The sequence below is a fragment of the Lichenostomus cassidix genome, unplaced genomic scaffold (assembly GCF_008360975.1).
Source record: "Lichenostomus cassidix isolate B80296 unplaced genomic scaffold, HeHo_3.0 HiC_scaffold_772, whole genome shotgun sequence".
Taxonomy (NCBI): Eukaryota; Metazoa; Chordata; class Aves; order Passeriformes; family Meliphagidae; genus Lichenostomus; species Lichenostomus cassidix.
Window position 1 is genome coordinate 344,326 of NW_028147600.1, and position 17,154 is coordinate 361,479.

The 17,154-nt window shown below is 36.3% G+C and overlaps 1 protein-coding gene across 1 annotated transcript in view; it reads left to right on the forward strand.

Annotated features, from left to right (window-relative positions):
• Positions 1 to 17,154, forward strand: part of LOC146421851 (maestro heat-like repeat-containing protein family member 1) — a gene marked incomplete at both ends in the record, with an annotated part of 81,852 nt that overhangs the window by 19,565 nt on the left and 45,133 nt on the right. The window contains 4 exons of the mRNA XM_085047010.1: positions 3,957 to 4,070; positions 9,208 to 9,281; positions 11,649 to 11,768; positions 16,288 to 16,395. Coding sequence (XP_084903136.1) covers positions 3,957 to 4,070; positions 9,208 to 9,281; positions 11,649 to 11,768; positions 16,288 to 16,395 — 416 coding nt within the window. The remainder of the gene's footprint in view (positions 1 to 3,956; positions 4,071 to 9,207; positions 9,282 to 11,648; positions 11,769 to 16,287; positions 16,396 to 17,154) is intronic.

Consider the following 17,154-nt stretch of genomic DNA (forward strand, 5'->3'; position numbering starts at 1 on the left):
ATTTGCAGAAAAATGTCAAAATCCCAGAAAAAATTCAAAATTTCTGGAAAAAATCCAAAATTCGAAAAAAAATTCCAAAATTCCTGGAAAAAATCCTGGAATGGCAAAAAAAAAAAAAATCCCGGAATTGCCAGGGAAAAAAGTCTACAAATCCCAGGAAAAAAAATCTTGGAATTCCAAGGAGAAAAAATCCCAGAATTCCCAGAAAAAAAATCCTAGAAATCTCAGGAAAAAAATCTTGGAATTCCCAAGGAAAAAAAAAAAACTGGAATTCCTGGAAAAAAATCTAAAATTCCCCCAAAAAATAGAAAATTCTCAAAAAAAATTCCAAAATTCCCGGAACAAAATCTTGGGATTCAAAGGAAAAAATCGCAGAATTCCCAGGAAAAAAATAATGGAATTACCAAGGAAAAAATCCCAAAATTCAAAAAAAAAATTCCCCCCAAAAAACCCCCAAAATTCCCCCAAAAAATCCCAGAATTCCCAAAAAAAAAATCCTGGAATCCGAGGGAAAATATTCCACAATTCCCAGAAAAAGCCCTGAAAATCTGAAGAACAAAATCCTGGAATTGCCTGGAAAAAAATCCCAAAATCAGAGGAAAAAAATCCTGGAATTCTCAGGGAAAAAAAATTTCCTGAAAAAATTTGGGAAAAATCCTGAAAAATCTGGGAAAAATCAGGAAAAAAATGTGAAAAATCAGGAAAAATTCAGGAAAATTTGGGGAAAATGTGGGAAAATTCAGGAAAAAATCCTGAAAAATTCGGGAAAATCCAGAAAAATTTGGTAAAAATCCTGAAAAATTCAGGAAAAATCGGAAAATTACAGGAAAATTTGGGAAAATCTGGGAAAATCACGAAAAATTTGGGGAAAATCCTGAAAAATCTGGGAAAAAATTGGGAGCATTTAGGAAAAATTATGAAAGTTTGGTAAAAAATTGGGAAAAATCCTGAAAAATCAGGAAAAGTTTGGGGAAATTTGGAAAAATTTGGGAAAGTTCAGGAAAATTTGGGAAAAAACAGGAAAAATTTGGAAAAAAATTGGGAAAAAGCCTGGGAAAATTTGAGAAAAATTTGGGAAAATTTAGGAAAAGTTCTGAAAAATCACAGAAAAATCATAAAAAATCAGGAAAAAATTGGGAAAAGTCAGAGAAATTTTGGGAAAAATTTGGGGAAATTCAGGGAAAAATCAGGAAAAATGTGGGAAAAATCCTGAAAAATCAGAGAAAATTCAGAGAAAATCTGGGAAAATTCGGGAAAATTTGGGAAAAATCTAGGAAAAATCAGGGGAAAATTGGAAAATTCAGGAAAAATTTGGGAGAATCTGGGAAAAATTTTGAAAAATTCAGGAAAATCCGGAAAAATTTGTGAAAAGTCAGGAAAAATTCAGGAAAAATTGTGAAAAATCAGGAAAAATCCTGAAAACTTTGGTAAAATTCAGGAAAAATCAGGGAAAAATCAGAAAAAAATTTGAAAAATTTGGGAAAAATCAGAAAATTAAGGAAAAATTTGGGAGAAGTCTGGTAAAAATCAGGAAAAATGTGGGAAAAATTTGGGAAAATTTGGGAAAAATGTGGGAAAATACAGGAAAAATTGGAAAAATTCAGGAAAAAGTTTGGGAAAAATCCTGGAAAAAGTTTGGGAAAAATCCTGGGAAAATTTGGAAAAAATCCTGAAAAATCTGGGAGAAATCAGGAAAAAAATTGGGAAAAATTCAGGAAAATTTGGGAAAAATCAGAGAAAATTTGGGGAAAATCCTGAAAAATCAGGGAAAATTTGGTAAAAATTTGGAGAAAATTTGGGAAAATTAAGGAAAATTTTGGGACAAATCTGGGAGAATATGGAAAAAATCAGGGAAAAATTGGGGAAAATTCAGGAAAAATGTGGGAAAATCAAGGAGAATTTGGGAAAAATAAGGGAAAATTTGGGGAAAATCCTGGGGAAATCCTGGAAAAATCAGGGTAAAAATTGGAAAAGGAAAAATTTGGGAAAAATTTTGGAAAAATCAGGGAAAAATCGGGAAAATTAAGGAAAAATCAGTGAAAAATCCTTGGAAAATTCAGGAAAATTTGGGGAAAATCCTGAAAAATCCGGAAAAAATCCTGAAAAATCAGCAGAATTTTGGAAAAATCAGGAAAAATTCAGGAAAATTCAGGAAAAATCAGGAAAAATCCTGGAAAATCCTGGAAAATCCTGGAAAATCCATGAGCAATTCCCATATTTTCCCAGCTGGCTCCTTCCCAGAGCGAGTAATGGAAAACTAAGGAAAAAATCAGGAAAAATTTGGGAAAAACTTAGGAAAAATCAGGAAAAATCAGGGAAAAATCCGAGAAAATTCAGGAAAATTTGGGGAAAACACTGAAAAATTGGGGATAAATGTGGGAAAAAGTTTGGAAAATTCAGGAAAAATTTGGGGAAAATACTGAAAAATCGGGAAAAAATCCTGAAAAATCAGGAGAATTTTAGAAAAATCCGGGAAAAATCTGGAAAAATCAGAAAAATTTGCGAAAAATCCTGGAAAACCCATGACAAATTCCCATTTTTTCCCAGCTGGTTCCTTCCCAGAGCGAGTAATGGAAAATTAAGGAAAAAATCAGGAAAAATTTGGGGAAAATCCTGAAAAATTGGGAAAAAATCCTGAAAAATCAGGAGAATTTTGGAAAAATCCGGGAAAAATCAGGAAAAATTTAGGAAAAATCCTGGAAAATCCTGGAAAACCCATGACAAATTCCCATTTTTTCCCAGCTGGTTCCTTCCCAGAGCGAGTAATGGAAAATTAAGGAAAAAATCAGGAAAAATTTGGGAAAAATTGGGGAAAAATGTGGGAAAAATCCGAGAAAATTCAGGAAAAATTTGGGGAAAACACTGAAAAATTGGGGAAAAATGTGGGAAAAAATTTGGAAAATTCAGGAAAAATTTGGGGAAAATCAGGAAAATTCAGGAGAAATCAGGAAAAATCCTGGAAAATCCTGGAAAATCCATGAGCAATTCCCATTTTTCCCAGCTGGCTCCTTCCCAGAGCGAGTAATGGAAAATTAAGGAAAAAATCAGGAAAAATTTGGGAAAAATTTGGGAAAATTCAGCAAAAATCAGGGAAAAATCAGAGAAAACTTAGGAAAAATTGGGGGGGGAAAATGTGGGAAAAAACTTGGAATATTCAGGAAAAATTTGGGGAAAATCCTGAAAAATCAGGAGAATTTTGGAAAAATCCGGGAAAAATCAGGAAAAATCCGGGAAAATCAGGAAAAATCAGGAAAAATCAGGAAAAATCCTGGGAAATCCTGGAAAATCCATGAGCAATTCCCATTTTTCCCAGCTGGTTCCTTCCCAGAGCGAGTAATGGAAAATTAAGGAAAAAATCAGGAAAAATTTGGGGAAATTCAGGAAAAATCAGGGAAAAATCCAAGAAAATTCAGGAAAATTTGGGGAAAACACTGAAAAATTGGGGAAAAATGTGGGAAAAAGTTTGGAAAATTCAGGAAAAATTTGGGGAAAATCCTGAAAAATCCAGAAAAAAATCAGGGAAAATCCTGAAAAATTGGGAAAAAATCCTGAAAAATCAGGAGAATTTTGGAAAAATCAGGAAAATTCAGGAAAAATCAGGAAAAATCCTGGAAAATCCATGAGCAATTCCCATTTTTTTCCCAGCTGGCTCCTTCCCAGAGCGAGTAATGGAAAATCAAGGAAAAAATCAGGAAAAATTTGGGAAAAATTTGGGGAAATTCAGCAAAAATCAGGGAAAAATCAGAGAAAACTTAGGAAAAATTGGGGAAAACAGAGAGAAATTTGGGGAAAAATGTGGGAAAAAATTTGGAAAATTCAGGAAAAATTTGGGGAAAATCAGGAAAAATCAGGAAAAAATCAGGAAAAATCAGGAAAAAATCAGGAAAAATCAGGAAAAATCAGGAAAAATCCGGGAAAATCCTGGAAAATCCATGAGCAATTCCCATTTTTCCCAGCTGGCTCCTTCCCAGAGCGAGTTCTGCTGTTCCTCTTCCCGCGGCTGGAGAGCAACTCGGAGAGAATCCGAACGGCAGCGATCCTCCTGCTGAGACACATCGTCAACTGCGCCCGTGAGGGGATTTTGGGGATTGTTTTGGGGATTTTGGGATTTATTCCAGGAATTTTGGGAGTTTTTATGGGAATTTTGGGGATTTTTGTGGGAGTTTTGGGGAGTTTTGTGGGAATTTTGGGATTTATTCCAGGAATTTTGGGAGTTGTTTTGGGGATTTTGGGATTTATTTTGGGAATTTTGGGAGATTTGGGAATTTTTGTGGGAGTTTTGGGATTTATTCCGGGAACTTTGGGGATTTTTGTGGGAATTTTGGGGATTTTAGGGATTTATTCTGGGAATTTTGGGATTTGTTTTGGGAATTTTGGGGACTTTTGTGATTTATTCCAGGAATTTTGGGGATTTTGGGATTTGTTTTGGGAATTTTGGGGACTTTTGTGGGGATTTTTGGATTTATTCCAGGAATTTTGGAAGGTTTTATGGGAATTTTGGGGATTTTTGTGGGAATTTTGGGGATTTATTGTGGGAATTTTGGGAGTTTTGGGAGTTGTTTTGGGGATTTTGTGGGAATTTTGAGAATTTGTTTTGGGAATTTTGGGATTTATTTTGGGAATTTTGGGGATTTTGGGATTTATTCCGGGAATTTTTGTGAGAATTTTGGGAATTTTTCTGGGAATTTTTGGGATTTATTCTGGGAATTTTGGGAGTTTTGGGAATTTTGGGAGTTTTGCGGAGTTTTCAGAGTTTTGGGAATTTACCTCCTGCTGAGACACATCGTCAACTGCGCCCGTGAGGGGATTTTGGGAATTGTTTTGGGAATTTTGGGATTTATTCCGGGAATTTTGGGAGGTTTGGGATTTATTCCGGGAATTTTGGGAGTTTTTGTGGGAATTTTGGGGATTTTTGTGGGAGTTTTGGGGATTTTTGTGGGAATTTTGGGAGTTTTGGGAGTTGTTTTGGGAATTTTGGGGATTTTTGTGGGAATTTTGGGATTTATTCTGAGAATTTTGGGGATTTTTGTGGGAACTTTGGGAAATATTTTGGGAATTTTGGGGATTTTAGGGATTTATTCTGGGAATTTTGGGATTTATTGTGGGGATTTTTGGATTTATTCCAGGAATTTTGGAAGGTTTTATGGGAATTTTGGGGATTTTTGTGGGAATTGTGGGATTTATTGTGGGAATTTTGGGAGTTTTAGGAGTTGTTTTGGGAATTTTTGTGAGAATTTTGGGGATTGTTTTGGGAATTGTGGGATTTGTTTTGGGAATTTTGGGGATTTTGGGATTTATTCCGGGAATTTTTGTGAGAATTTTGGGAATTTTTCTGGGAATTTTTGGGATTTATTCTGGGAATTTTGGGAGTTTTGGGAATTTTGGGAGTTTTTGGGGAGTTTTCAGAGTTTTGGGAATTTACCTCCTGCTGAGACACCTCGTCAACTGTGCCCGTGAGACTTTGGGGATTTTGGGGATTTTGGGGATTGTTTTGGGAATTTTGGGATTTATTCCAGGAATTTTGGGAGGTTTGGGATTTATTCCGGGAATTTTGGGGATTGTTTTGGGAGTTTTGGGGATTTTTGTGAGAGTTTTGGGGATTTTTTGTGTGAATTTTGGGATTTATTCCAGGAATTTTGGGAGGTTTGGGATTTATTCCAAGAATTTTCGGGATTGTTTTGGTAGTTTTGGGGATTTTGGGGATTTATTTTGGGAATTTTGGGGATTTTTGTGGGAGTTTTGGGGATTTATTCTGGGAATTTTGGGAGTTTTGGGAGTTGTTTTGGGGATTTTGTGGGAATTTTTGTGGGAGTTTTGGGATTTATTCCGGGAATTTTGGGGATTTTTGTGGGAATTTTGGGGATTTTAGGGATTTATTCTGGGAGTTTTGGGATTTATTGTGGGAATTTTGGGGATTTTTGTGAGAATTTTGGGGATTTTTGTGGGAGTTTTGGGAATTGTTCTGGGGATTTTGGGGATTTTGGGATTTATTCTGGGAATTTTGGAAGGTTTTATGGGAATTTTGGGGATTTTTGTGGGAATTTTGGGAATTGTTTTGGGAATTTTGGGGATTTTTTGTGGGAATTTTGGGGAGTTTTGGGGAGTTTTCAGAGTTTTGGGAATTTACCTCCTGCTGAGACACCTCGTCAACTGCGCCTGTGAGACTTTGGGGATTTTGGGGATTTTGGGGATTGTTTTGGGAATTTTGGGGATTATTCTGGGAATTTTGGGAATTTTTGTGAGAGTTTTGGGAATTTTTGTGGGAATTTTGGGGATTTTAGGGATTTATTCTGGGAATTTTGGGATTTATTGTGGGGATTTTTGGATTTATTCCAGGAATTTTGGAAGGTTTTATGGGAATTTTGGGGATTTTTGTGGGAATTTTGGGGATTTATTTTGGGAATTGTGGGATTTATTGTGGGAATTTTGGGAGTTTTAGGAGTTGTTTTGGGAATTTTTGTGAGAATTTTGGGGATTGTTTTGGGAATTTTGGGGATTTTGGGAGTCGTTCCGGGAATTCTGGGGATTTTTTTGGGAGTTTTGGGGATTTTTGTGGGAATTTTGGGGATTTTTGTGGGAATTTTGGGGATTTTTGTGGGAGTTTTGGGGAGTTTTGTGGGAATTTTGGGATTTATTCCAGGAATTTTGGGAGTTGTTTTGGGGATTTTGGGATTTATTTTGGGAATTTTGGGAGATTTGGGAATTTTTGTGGGAGTTTTGGGATTTATTCCGGGAACTTTGGGGATTTTTGTGGGAATTTTGGGGATTTTAGGGATTTATTCTGGGAATTTTGGGATTTGTTTTGGGAATTTTGGGGACTTTTGTGATTTATTCCAGGAATTTTGGGGATTTTGGGATTTGTTTTGGGAATTTTGGGGACTTTTGTGGGGATTTTTGGATTTATTCCAGGAATTTTGGAAGGTTTTATGGGAATTTTGGGGATTTTTGTGGGAATTTTGGGGATTTATTGTGGGAATTTTGGGAGTTTTAGGAGTTGTTTTGGGAATTTTTGTGAGAATTTTGGGAATTGTTTTGGGAATTGTGGGATTTATTTTGGGAATTTTGGGGATTGTTCCGGGAATTTTGGGAGATTTGGGAATTTTTGTGGGAGTTTTGGGATTTATTCTGGGAATTTTGGGGATTTTTGTGGGAATTTTGGGGATTTTTGTGGGAATTTTGGGGAATTTTGTGGGAATTTTGGGATTTATTCCAGGAATTTTGGGAGTTGTTTTGGGGATTTTGGGATTTATTTTGGGAATTTTGGGAGATTTGGGAATTTTTGTGGGAGTTTTGGGATTTATTCCGGGAACCTTGGGGATTTTTGTGGGAATTTTGGGGATTTTTTGTGGGAATTTTGGGATTTATTCCAAGAATTCTGGGAAATATTCTGGGAATTTTGGGGATTTTGGGGATTGTTCCAGGAATTCTGGGAGATTTGGGAATTGTTTTGGGAATTTTGTGGATTTTTGTGGGAATTCTGGGAGTTTTGGGGAGTTTTCAGAGTTTTGGGAATTTACCTCCTGCTGAGACACGTCGTCAACTGTGCCCGTGAGAGAATTTTGGGAATTGTTCCGGGAATTTTGGGGATTTTGGGGATTGTTTTGGGAATTTTGGGGATTTTAGGGATTTATTCTGGGAGTTTTGGGATTTATTGTGGGAATTTTGGGGATTTTTGTGGGAGTTTTGGGGATTTATTCCAGGAATTTTGGGAGTTTTGGGAGTTGTTTTGGGAATTTTTGTGAGAATTTTGGGGATTTTTTGTGGGAATTTTGGGGATTTATTCCAAGAATTCTGGGAAATATTTTGGGAATTTTGGGGATTTTGGGGATTTTGGGGATTGTTTTGGGAATTTTGGGAGTTCTGGGAATGCTGGGAAATCTGGGAATGCTGGAAGTTGTGGGAATTGTTGTAGGAATTTTGGGGATTTTGAGAATTCTGGGAATTTTGGGGATTTTGGGATTTATTTTGGGAATTTTTGTGGGGATTTTGGGGATTTTGGGATTTATTCCAGGAATTTTGGGGATTTTTGTGGAAATTCTTGTGGGAATTTTGGGGATTTTATTCCAAGAATTCTGGGAAATATTCTGGGAATTTGGGGGATTTTGGGAATTGTTTTGGGAATTTTGGGAATTCTGGGATTTATTCCGGGAATTTTTGGAGTTTGGGGAATTGTTTTGGGAATTTTGGGAGTTTTGTGGGAATTCTGGGATTATTCTGGGAGTTTTGGGAGTGATTCTGGGAATTTTGGGAATTTTGGGAATTGTTGTGAGAATTTTGGGAGTTTTTGTGAGAATTTTGGGGATTTTGGGAGTGATTTCGGGAATTTTGGGATTTATTCTGGGAATTTTGGGGATTGTTTTGGGAATTTTGGGAATTGTTACGGGAATTTTGGAATTTTTTATGGGAATTTTGGGAGTTGTTTTGGGAATTTTTGTGACAATTTTGGGGATTTTTGTGGGAATTTTGGGGATTTTGGGATTTATTTTGGGAATTCTGGGGATTCTGGGAATTTTTGTGGGAATTTTGGGAATTTTTTATGGGAATTTTGGGAGTTGTTTTGGGAATTTTGGGATTTATTCTGGGAATTTTGGGGATTTTTGTGGGAATTTTGGGGATTGCTCCGGGAATTTTGGGAGTTTTGGGGAATTTTGGGAGTTTGGGGAGTTTTCGGAATTGTTTTGGGAATTTTGGGAATTTTCTGGAGGATTTTGGGAATCTTTGTGGGAATTTTGGGAGTTTTGGGAGTTGTTTTGGGGATTTTTGTGGGAATTTTGGGGATTTTGGTGGAAATTTTGGGAATTGTTTTGGGAATTTTGGGAGTTTTGGGAATTTAGGGAATGCTGGGAGTTCTGGGGATTTTGGGGAATTTGGGAATTTTGGGAATTTTGGGAATTCTGGGAATTTTGGGGATTTTGGAAGCTCTGGAAGTTTTGGGGATTTTGGGAATTTTGGGAGTTTTGGGGATTTTGGGAACTTTGGGGATTTTGGGAATTGATTTGAGAGTTTTGAGGATTTTGGGGAATTTTGGGAGTCAGTTTTGGGAATTATTTTGGGAATTTTGGGGATTCTTTTGGGGATTTTGGGAGTTTTGGGAAAAATTTGAGATTTATGGGAATTTCTCTAATAAAACTGAGATTTTTTTGGGGAATTTCCCGTGAGAAAATTCCGGAATTTCCTGCCAAATTCCCAATTTTTTTCCTTTCTCAGCTTCCCAAATGGAACTGAAGAAACAATTCATTCTCTCCTCCATGAAGCTTCCTCTGCACGACCCAAACAACAGGGTTGGCCCAACTTTTTCCCAATTTTTCTTTATTTTTCCCAGTTTTTTTTGATTTCCCACTTTTTTCCTATCGTTTTCCCATTTTTTCCCAATTTTTTTCCCTTTCTTTTCCCATTTTTTCCCCATTTTTCCCCCATTTTTTCTCCATTTTCCCCCAATTTTTTCCAATTTTTTCCCTATTTTCCCAGTTTTTTTTATTTCCCAGGATTTTTCTATCGTTTCCCCATTTTCCCCTATTTTTCCCAGTTTTTCCCAATTTTTTTCCCTTTTTTTCCTATTTTTTCCCATTTTTTCCTACGTTTTTCACAGTTTTTCCCATTTTTTTCCCAGTTTTTCCCATTTTTTCCCTATTTTTCCCAGTTTTTTTGATTTCCCACTTTTTTCCTATCGTTTCCCCATTTTTCCCAATTTTTTTTCCTTTCTTTTCCTATTTTTTTCCCATTTTTTCCCCATTTTTTCCCCATTTTTTCTCAATTTTCCCCCAATTTTTTCCAATTATTTCCCATTTTTTCCCTATTTTTCCCAGTTTTTTTTGATTTCCCAGTTTTTTTCTATCATTTCCCCATTTTTTCCCAATTTTTTCCCATTTTTTCCCAATTTTTTTTCCTTTTTTTCCTATTTTTTCCCCATTTTTTCCCCATTTTTTCCAATTTTTTTCCATTTTTCCCCATTTTCCCCAGGTTTTTTAAATTTCCCAGTTTTTTTCCCAATTTTTTTCTCCATTTTTTCCCAATTTTTCCCAATTTTCCCATTTTCCCTATTTTTCCCATTTTTTATTTCCCATTTTTATATTTTTTCCCAATTTTTTCCCAATTTTTCCCCCATTTTTTCCCGTTTCCCCCAATTTTTTCCCAATAATTTTCATTTTTTCCCCCAGTTTTCCCCATTTTCCCCAACTTTTTCCCACTTTTTCCCTATTTTTCCCAGTTTTTTTTGATTTCCCACTTTTTTCCTATCGTTTCCCCATTTTTTCCCAATTTTTTTCCCTTTCTTTTCCCATTTTTTCCCCATTTTTTCCCCATTTTCTCTTATTCTTTTTTATTTTTCCCAATTTTTTTCCCTTTTTTTTTCCCATTTTTCCCCAATTTTTTCTCAATTTTTTTCTATATTTTCTTCATTTTTCCCAATTTTTCCCAATTTTTTCCCCAATTTTTTCCCATTTTTTCCTGTATTTCCCCAATTTTTCCCATTTTTTCCCATTTTCCCCATATTTTCCCCATTTTCCCCCCATTTTTTCGCTTATTTTTCCCCATTTTTTCCCCATTTTTCCCCCAATTTTTTCCCAGTTTTTCCCATTTTTTTCCTATTTTTCCAATTTTTTCCCTTTTTTTTTCTATATTTTTCCAGAATTTTTTCCATTTTTTTTCTATTTATTCCACGTTTTTCCCCATTTTTTCCCAATTTTTCCCATTTTTTTCCCAATAATTTTCATTTTTTCCCCAGTTTTCCCCATTTTCCCCAACTTTTTCCCACTTTTTCCCTATTTTTCCCAGTTTTTTTTTGATTTCCCAGGTTTTTTCTATCATTTCCCCATTTTTTCCCAATTTTTTCTCATTTTTTCCCAGTTTTTTTCCTTTTTTTTCCTGTTTTTTCCCATTTTTCCCCATTTTCCCTTTTTTTTTTTTATTTTTCCCAGGTTTTTTCCCTTGTTTTTTATCCTTTTTTTTCCCTATTTTTCGAATTTTTCCCTTTTTTTTCTATTTTTTCCAGAATTTTTTCCTTTTTTTTTCTATTTATTCCAAGTTTTTTCCCATTTTTTCCCAATTTTTCCAATTTTTCCCTGTATTTTTCCCATTTTTCCCAATTTTCTATTTTTTTCAGATTTTCATTTTTTTGTATTTTTCCCATTTTTTTCAATTTTTTCCCATTTTTTCCCCTTTTTTCCCAGTTTTTTTTTTATTTCCCAGTTTTTTCTATATTTTCCCAGGTTTTTCCCAATTTTTCCCCTTTTTTTTTGGGTTTTTTTCCTTGTTTTTTCCCCATTTATCCCAATTTTCCCAAATTTTTTCCCTATTTTTTCCCAATTTCCGCCTATTTTTTTCCAATTTTTCCCATTTTTCTCCATTTTCTCCCCATTTTTCCCCCTTTTTTCCCCATTCTCCCCATTTTTCCCACCATATTTTCCCCATTTTTCCCCATTTTTTCCCCCTTTTCCCCCCAAAATTCCCATTTTTTCCCATTTTTCCACATTTTTCCCCATTTTCCCCCAAATTTCCCATTTTCCCCATTTTCCCCCTTTTCCCCATTTTTTTCCCCGAAATTCCCATTTCCTCCCAAAATCCCCATTTTCCCAAATTCCCATTTTCCCCCTTTCCTCCCCATTTTTCCCCATTTTCCCCCCAAAATTCCCATTTTTCCCGTTTCCCAGGTGAAGAAAGCTCTGGTTCAGCTCATCAGCTCTTTGGCTCTCCATGGATTTCTGGAGCAACCAGGAGGAGAAGTTCTGCTGGAATTCCTGCTCAGGCAGTGCTGCCTGCCCTGCCACGAGGTGAAAATTCCCAAATTTCCCCTTTTTCCCAAATTTCCTGATCCTTTTCCCACTTTTTCTGCTCCTTTTCCCGAATTTTCCTGATCTTTTTCCCAATTTTCCTGCACTTTTCCTGAATTTCTGCTCCTTTTCCCACTTTTCCTGATCTTCTTCCTGAATTTCTGCTCCTTTTCCCACTTTTTCTTCTCCTTTTCCCAACTTTTTCTGCTCCTTTTCCCAATTTTTAGCTGCTTTTCCCAATTTTCCTGATCCTTTTCCCAAATTTCCTGAATTTTCTGCTCCTTTCCCCACTTTTCCTGATCTTTTCCCAAATTTTCTGCTCCTTTTCCCAATTTTCCGGCTCCTTTCCCATATTTTTCCCATATTTTTCCCACATTTTCCCACTGCTGGAATTCCTGCTCAGGCAGTGCTGCCTGCCCTGCCTGGAGGTGAAATTCCCAAATTTCCCCTTTTTCCCAAATTTCCCAAATTTCCTGATCCTTTTTCTGAATTTTCTGCTCCTTTTCCTGATCTTTTTCCCGAATTTCCTGATCTTTTTCCTGAATTTTCTGCTCATTTTCCTGAATTTCCTGATCTGTTTCCCAATTTTCCTGATATTTTTCCTGAATTTCTGACACTTTTTCCGAATTTCCTGGATTTTCTGCTCCTTTTCCCAAATTTCCTGCTCCTTTTCCCACTTTTTCTGCTCCTTTTCCCAAATTTCTGCTTCTTTTTCTGAATTTCCTGAATTTCTGCTCCTTTTCCCACTTTTCCTGATCTTTTTCCCAATTTTCCTGCACTTTTCCTGAATTTCCTGCTCCTTTTCCCACTTTTCCTGATCTTTTTCCTGAATTTTCTGCTCCTCTTCCCACTTTTCCTGCTCCTTTCCCATATTTTCCCATATTTTTCCCATATTTTCCCACTTTTCCTGCTCCTTTTCTCGAATTTCCTGAATTTCCTGCTCGTTTTCCCAATTTTTCTGCTCCTTTTCCCAAATTTCCTAATCTTTTTCTCAAATTTCCTGCACTTTTCCTGAATTTTCTGCTCCTTTTCCCACTTTTCCTGATCTTCCTCCTGAATTTCTGCTCATTTTCCCACTTTTTCTGCTCATTTTCCCCAATTTTCTGCTCCTTTTCCCACTTTTCCAGCTCCTTTCCCATGTTTTTCCCATATTTTCCCATATTTTCCCACATTTTCCCACTGCTGGAATTCCTGCTCAGGCAGTGCTGCCTGCCCTGCCAGCAGGTGAAAATTCCCAAATTTCCCCTTTTTCCCAAATTTCCCAAATTTCCTGATCCTTTTCCCACTTTTTCTGCTCCTTTCTGCTCCTTTTCTCCCATTTTTCTCCCAATTTTCATTCCTTTTTCTCCCATTTTCCCCATTTTTCTCCTAATTATTCCCCATTTTTCTCTCCTTTTTCTCAAAATCTTCTCCCAATTTTCTCCCATTTTTCTCTCATTTTTCTCACTTTCCCAGCTTTTCCTCATCTTTTCCCTGATTTTCCTGATTTTCCTGCTCTTTTTCCTGCTTTTCCTCCTAGTTTTCTTCCTCCTTTTCTGCTCCTTTTCCAGCTTTTCCTGATCCTTTTCCTCAATTTTCTGCTCCTTTTCCTGAATTTCTGATCCTTTTCCCACTTTTTCTGCTCCTTTTCCAGAATTTCCTGCACTTTTCCTGAATTTTCTGCTCATTTTCCCACTTTTCCTGATCTTTTTCCCAATTTTTCTGCTCCTTTTCCTGAATTTTCTGCTCCTTTTCTCTCATTTTCCCCCCAATTTTCTCCAATTTTTCTCCATTTTTCTCCATTTTTCTCCCATATTTTCCCCTCTTTTCCTTCCCATTTTTCTCCATTTTTCCTTCATTTTTCTCCCATATTTATTTTCCCATATTTCCCCATATTTTTCCCACATTTCCCCCTTTTCTCTCCCATATTTCCCATATTTTCCCCAAAGTTTTCCCACATTTTCCCCAAATTTTTCCCAAATTTTTCCACATTTTTCCCACATTTTTTCCATATTTTCCCCTATTTTCCCACATTTTCTCTCCCATATTTTCCCATATTTTCCCCTTATTTTTCCCATATTTTCCCCACATTTCCCCATATTTATTTTCCCATATTTTCCCCAAATTTCTCCCATTTTTTCCCATATTTCTCCTATATTTTTCCATATATTCCCCTATTTCCCACATTTTCTCTCCCATATTTTTTCTTATTTTCCCATATTTTTCCCATATTTCCCCCAAATTTCCTCTTTTTTTTCCCATATATTTCCCACGTTTTCCCACATTTTCCCCCCTTTTTCTCCCATATTTTCTCCATATTTTCCCCATATTTTTCCCACATTTTCTTTCCTTTTCTCTCCCATATTTCTTCCATATTTTCCCCAAATTTTCCCCAAAATTTCCCCAAATTTTTCCCATATTTTTCCCACACTTTCCCCCACTTTTCTCTCCCATATTTTCCCATATTTTTTCCATATTTTTCCCACATTTCCCCCTTTCTCTCCCATATTTTCCCCCATTTTTCCCTCCCATATTTTTCCCATATTTCCCCAAATTTCTCCCACATTTTCCCCATATTTTTCCCCTATTTTTCCTGTTTTCCTTTCCACATTTCCCCCCATTTTTCCCATATTTCTCCTATATTTTTCCCATATTTTCCCCATTTTTTCCCCTTATTTTCCCCATTTTTCCCAAATTTTCCCCCATTTTTTCCCCAAATTTTCCCCCATTATTCCCCATTTTTTCCCCAATTTTTCCCCAATTTTTCCCCCAATTCCCACATTTTCCCATTTTTCCCCAAATTTTTCCCAATTTTCCCAAATTTTTCCCATTTTCCTTTTTTCCCCAATTTTTCCCTTTTCCCCCAAATTTCCCCAATTTTTCCCATTTTTCCCATTTTTTCTTCCCCATTTTTCCCCCAATTTTCCCCAATTTTCCCCATTTTTCTCCCATTTTTCCCCATTTTTCCCCAATTTTCCCCATTTTTCCCCATTTTTCCCCCAATTTTCCCATTTTCCCCCAATTTTTCCCCATTTTTTCTCCTTTTTCCTTCCCTTTTTCTTCCCTTTTCCCCCAATTTTCCTATTTTTTCCCCCAATTTTCCCCATTTTTCCCCAATTTTCCCCCAATTTTCCCCATTTTTCCCCAATTTTCCCCATTTTCCCAATTTTCCCCAATTTCCCCATTTTTTCCCATTTTTCCCATTTTTTCTTCCCCATTTTTCCCCCATTTTTCCCCAATCTTCCCATTTTCCCCCAATTTTTCCCCATTTTTCCCCAATTTTCCCCATTTTTCCTGAATTTTCCCCATTTTTCCCCATTTTTTCCCCAATTTTTCCCCATTTTCCCCCATTTTTCCCCAATTTTCTCAATTTTTTTCCCCATTTTTCCCCCAATTTTCCCCATTTTTTCCCCAATTTTCCCCATTTTCCCCATTTTTCCCATTTTCCCCCATTCCCAATTTTCCCCCATTTTTCCCCATTTTTCCCCAATTTTCCCCATTTTTTTTCCCCATTTTTCCCCAAATTTTCCCATTTTTCCCAAATTTTTTTCCCCATTTTTCCCATTTTCCCCCAATTTTTTCCCATTTTTTCCCCATTTTTTTCCCCATTTTTCCCCATTTTTCCCCATTTTCCCCATTTTTTATTTTCCCAATTTTCCCCATTTTCCCCAAATTTTTCCCCATTTTCCCCCAATTCCCACATTTTCCCCAATTTTCCCAAATTCCCCCATTTTTCCCCAATTTTCCCAATTTCCCAATTTTTCCCATTTTCCTCCTTATTTTCCCCATTTCCACATTTTTCCCCATTTTTATATTTTTATTTTCCCCCAATTCCCACATTTTTTCCACATTTTCCCCAATTTTTCCCCATTTTTCCCCATTTTTCCCCAATTTTTCCCCATTTTCCCCAAATTTTTCCCATATTTTCCCCAAATTTTCCCCATTTTTCCATCAATTTTCCCCATTTTTTCCCCAATTTTTCCCCATTCCACATTTTTCCCCCAATTTTCCCTATTTTTCCCCCAATTTTTTCCTATTTTTTCCCCCTAATTTTCCCAATTTTTCCCCAATTTTTCCCCAATTTTTCCCATTCCCAATTTTCCCCATTTTTTCCCCATTTTCCCCATTATTTTCCCATTTTCCCGATTATTTTTCCCCTTTTTCCCCATTTTTCTCCATTTTTCCCATTTTTCCCCATTTTTTTCCCCATTTTTTCCCCATAATTTTCCCCATTTTTTCTCCATTTTCCCCCCAATTTTCCCCATTTTTCCCAAATTTTCCATTTCCCATTTTCCCATTTTTCCCCTTTCCCCATTTTTCCCCATTTTCCCCAATTCCACATTTTCAATTTTCCCCATTTTCCCCCATTTCCCCAATTTTTCCCCATTTTCCCCCAATTTTCCCACTTTTTTCCCCCAATTTTTTCCCCCAATTTTTCCCCATTTTTCCTCCAATTTTTCCCCATTTTTCCCCATTTCCCCCCAAATTCCCCCATTTTTCTCTCCTCACCCCTTTTTTTTCCCTTTTTTCCTTTTCCCAGGATTCGGGAATTGCCGCAGATTCCGAGGATTTCTCCAATTGCAGCCTCCGGAAAATCAGCGTCGACACTTTGCTGCTGCTCAGCACCACTGTGGACAGGATGAGCCACGTGGGTTGTCCTGAAATTCCTGAAAAAAAAAGGGAATTCACCCAAAAAAGCAACAAAAAAAAATTTAGAGGAATTTTAAAAAAAAAAAATTGGAATTTTCGAAAAAAAAACATGAAAAAAACTCAAAAAAAACCCCAAAAAAACCCCCAAAACCACCCAAAAAACCCCCCAAAAACCCCAAAAAACCCCAAAAAACCCCAAAAACCATAAAAAATCCTTGGATTCACAAAAATCCCAAAACCCCCAAAAAAACCCCTTGGAATTCCTGAAAAAATCCCAAAAAACCCCAAAAAACTTTATGAATTAAAAAAAAAAAAAAATCTGGATTTTCAAAAAAACACAAAAATCGAAAACCCCCAAAAACCCCAAAAAACCCCAAAATCCCAAAAAACCCCAAAAAAACCCCCAAAAACCACCAAAAAACCCCAAAAACCCCAAAAATCCTTGGAATTCCTGAAAAAATCCCAAAAAACCCCAAAAATCCTTGGAATTCCTGAAAAAATCCCAAAAAACCCCAAAAATCCTTGGAATTCCCAAAAAACCCCCAAAGAACCCCAAAACCCCAAAAAAACCCTTGGAATTCCCAAAAAAATCCCAAAAACCCAAAAAATCCCTGGGAATTCCTGGGAAAAAAATGGGAATTCACCCAAAAAAACCAAAAAAAAATTTAGAGGAATTAAAAAAAAAAAATTTGGAATTTTCGAAAAAAAATACGAAAAAAACCCTCAAAAAATGCAAAAAAACCCCAAAAAATGCAAA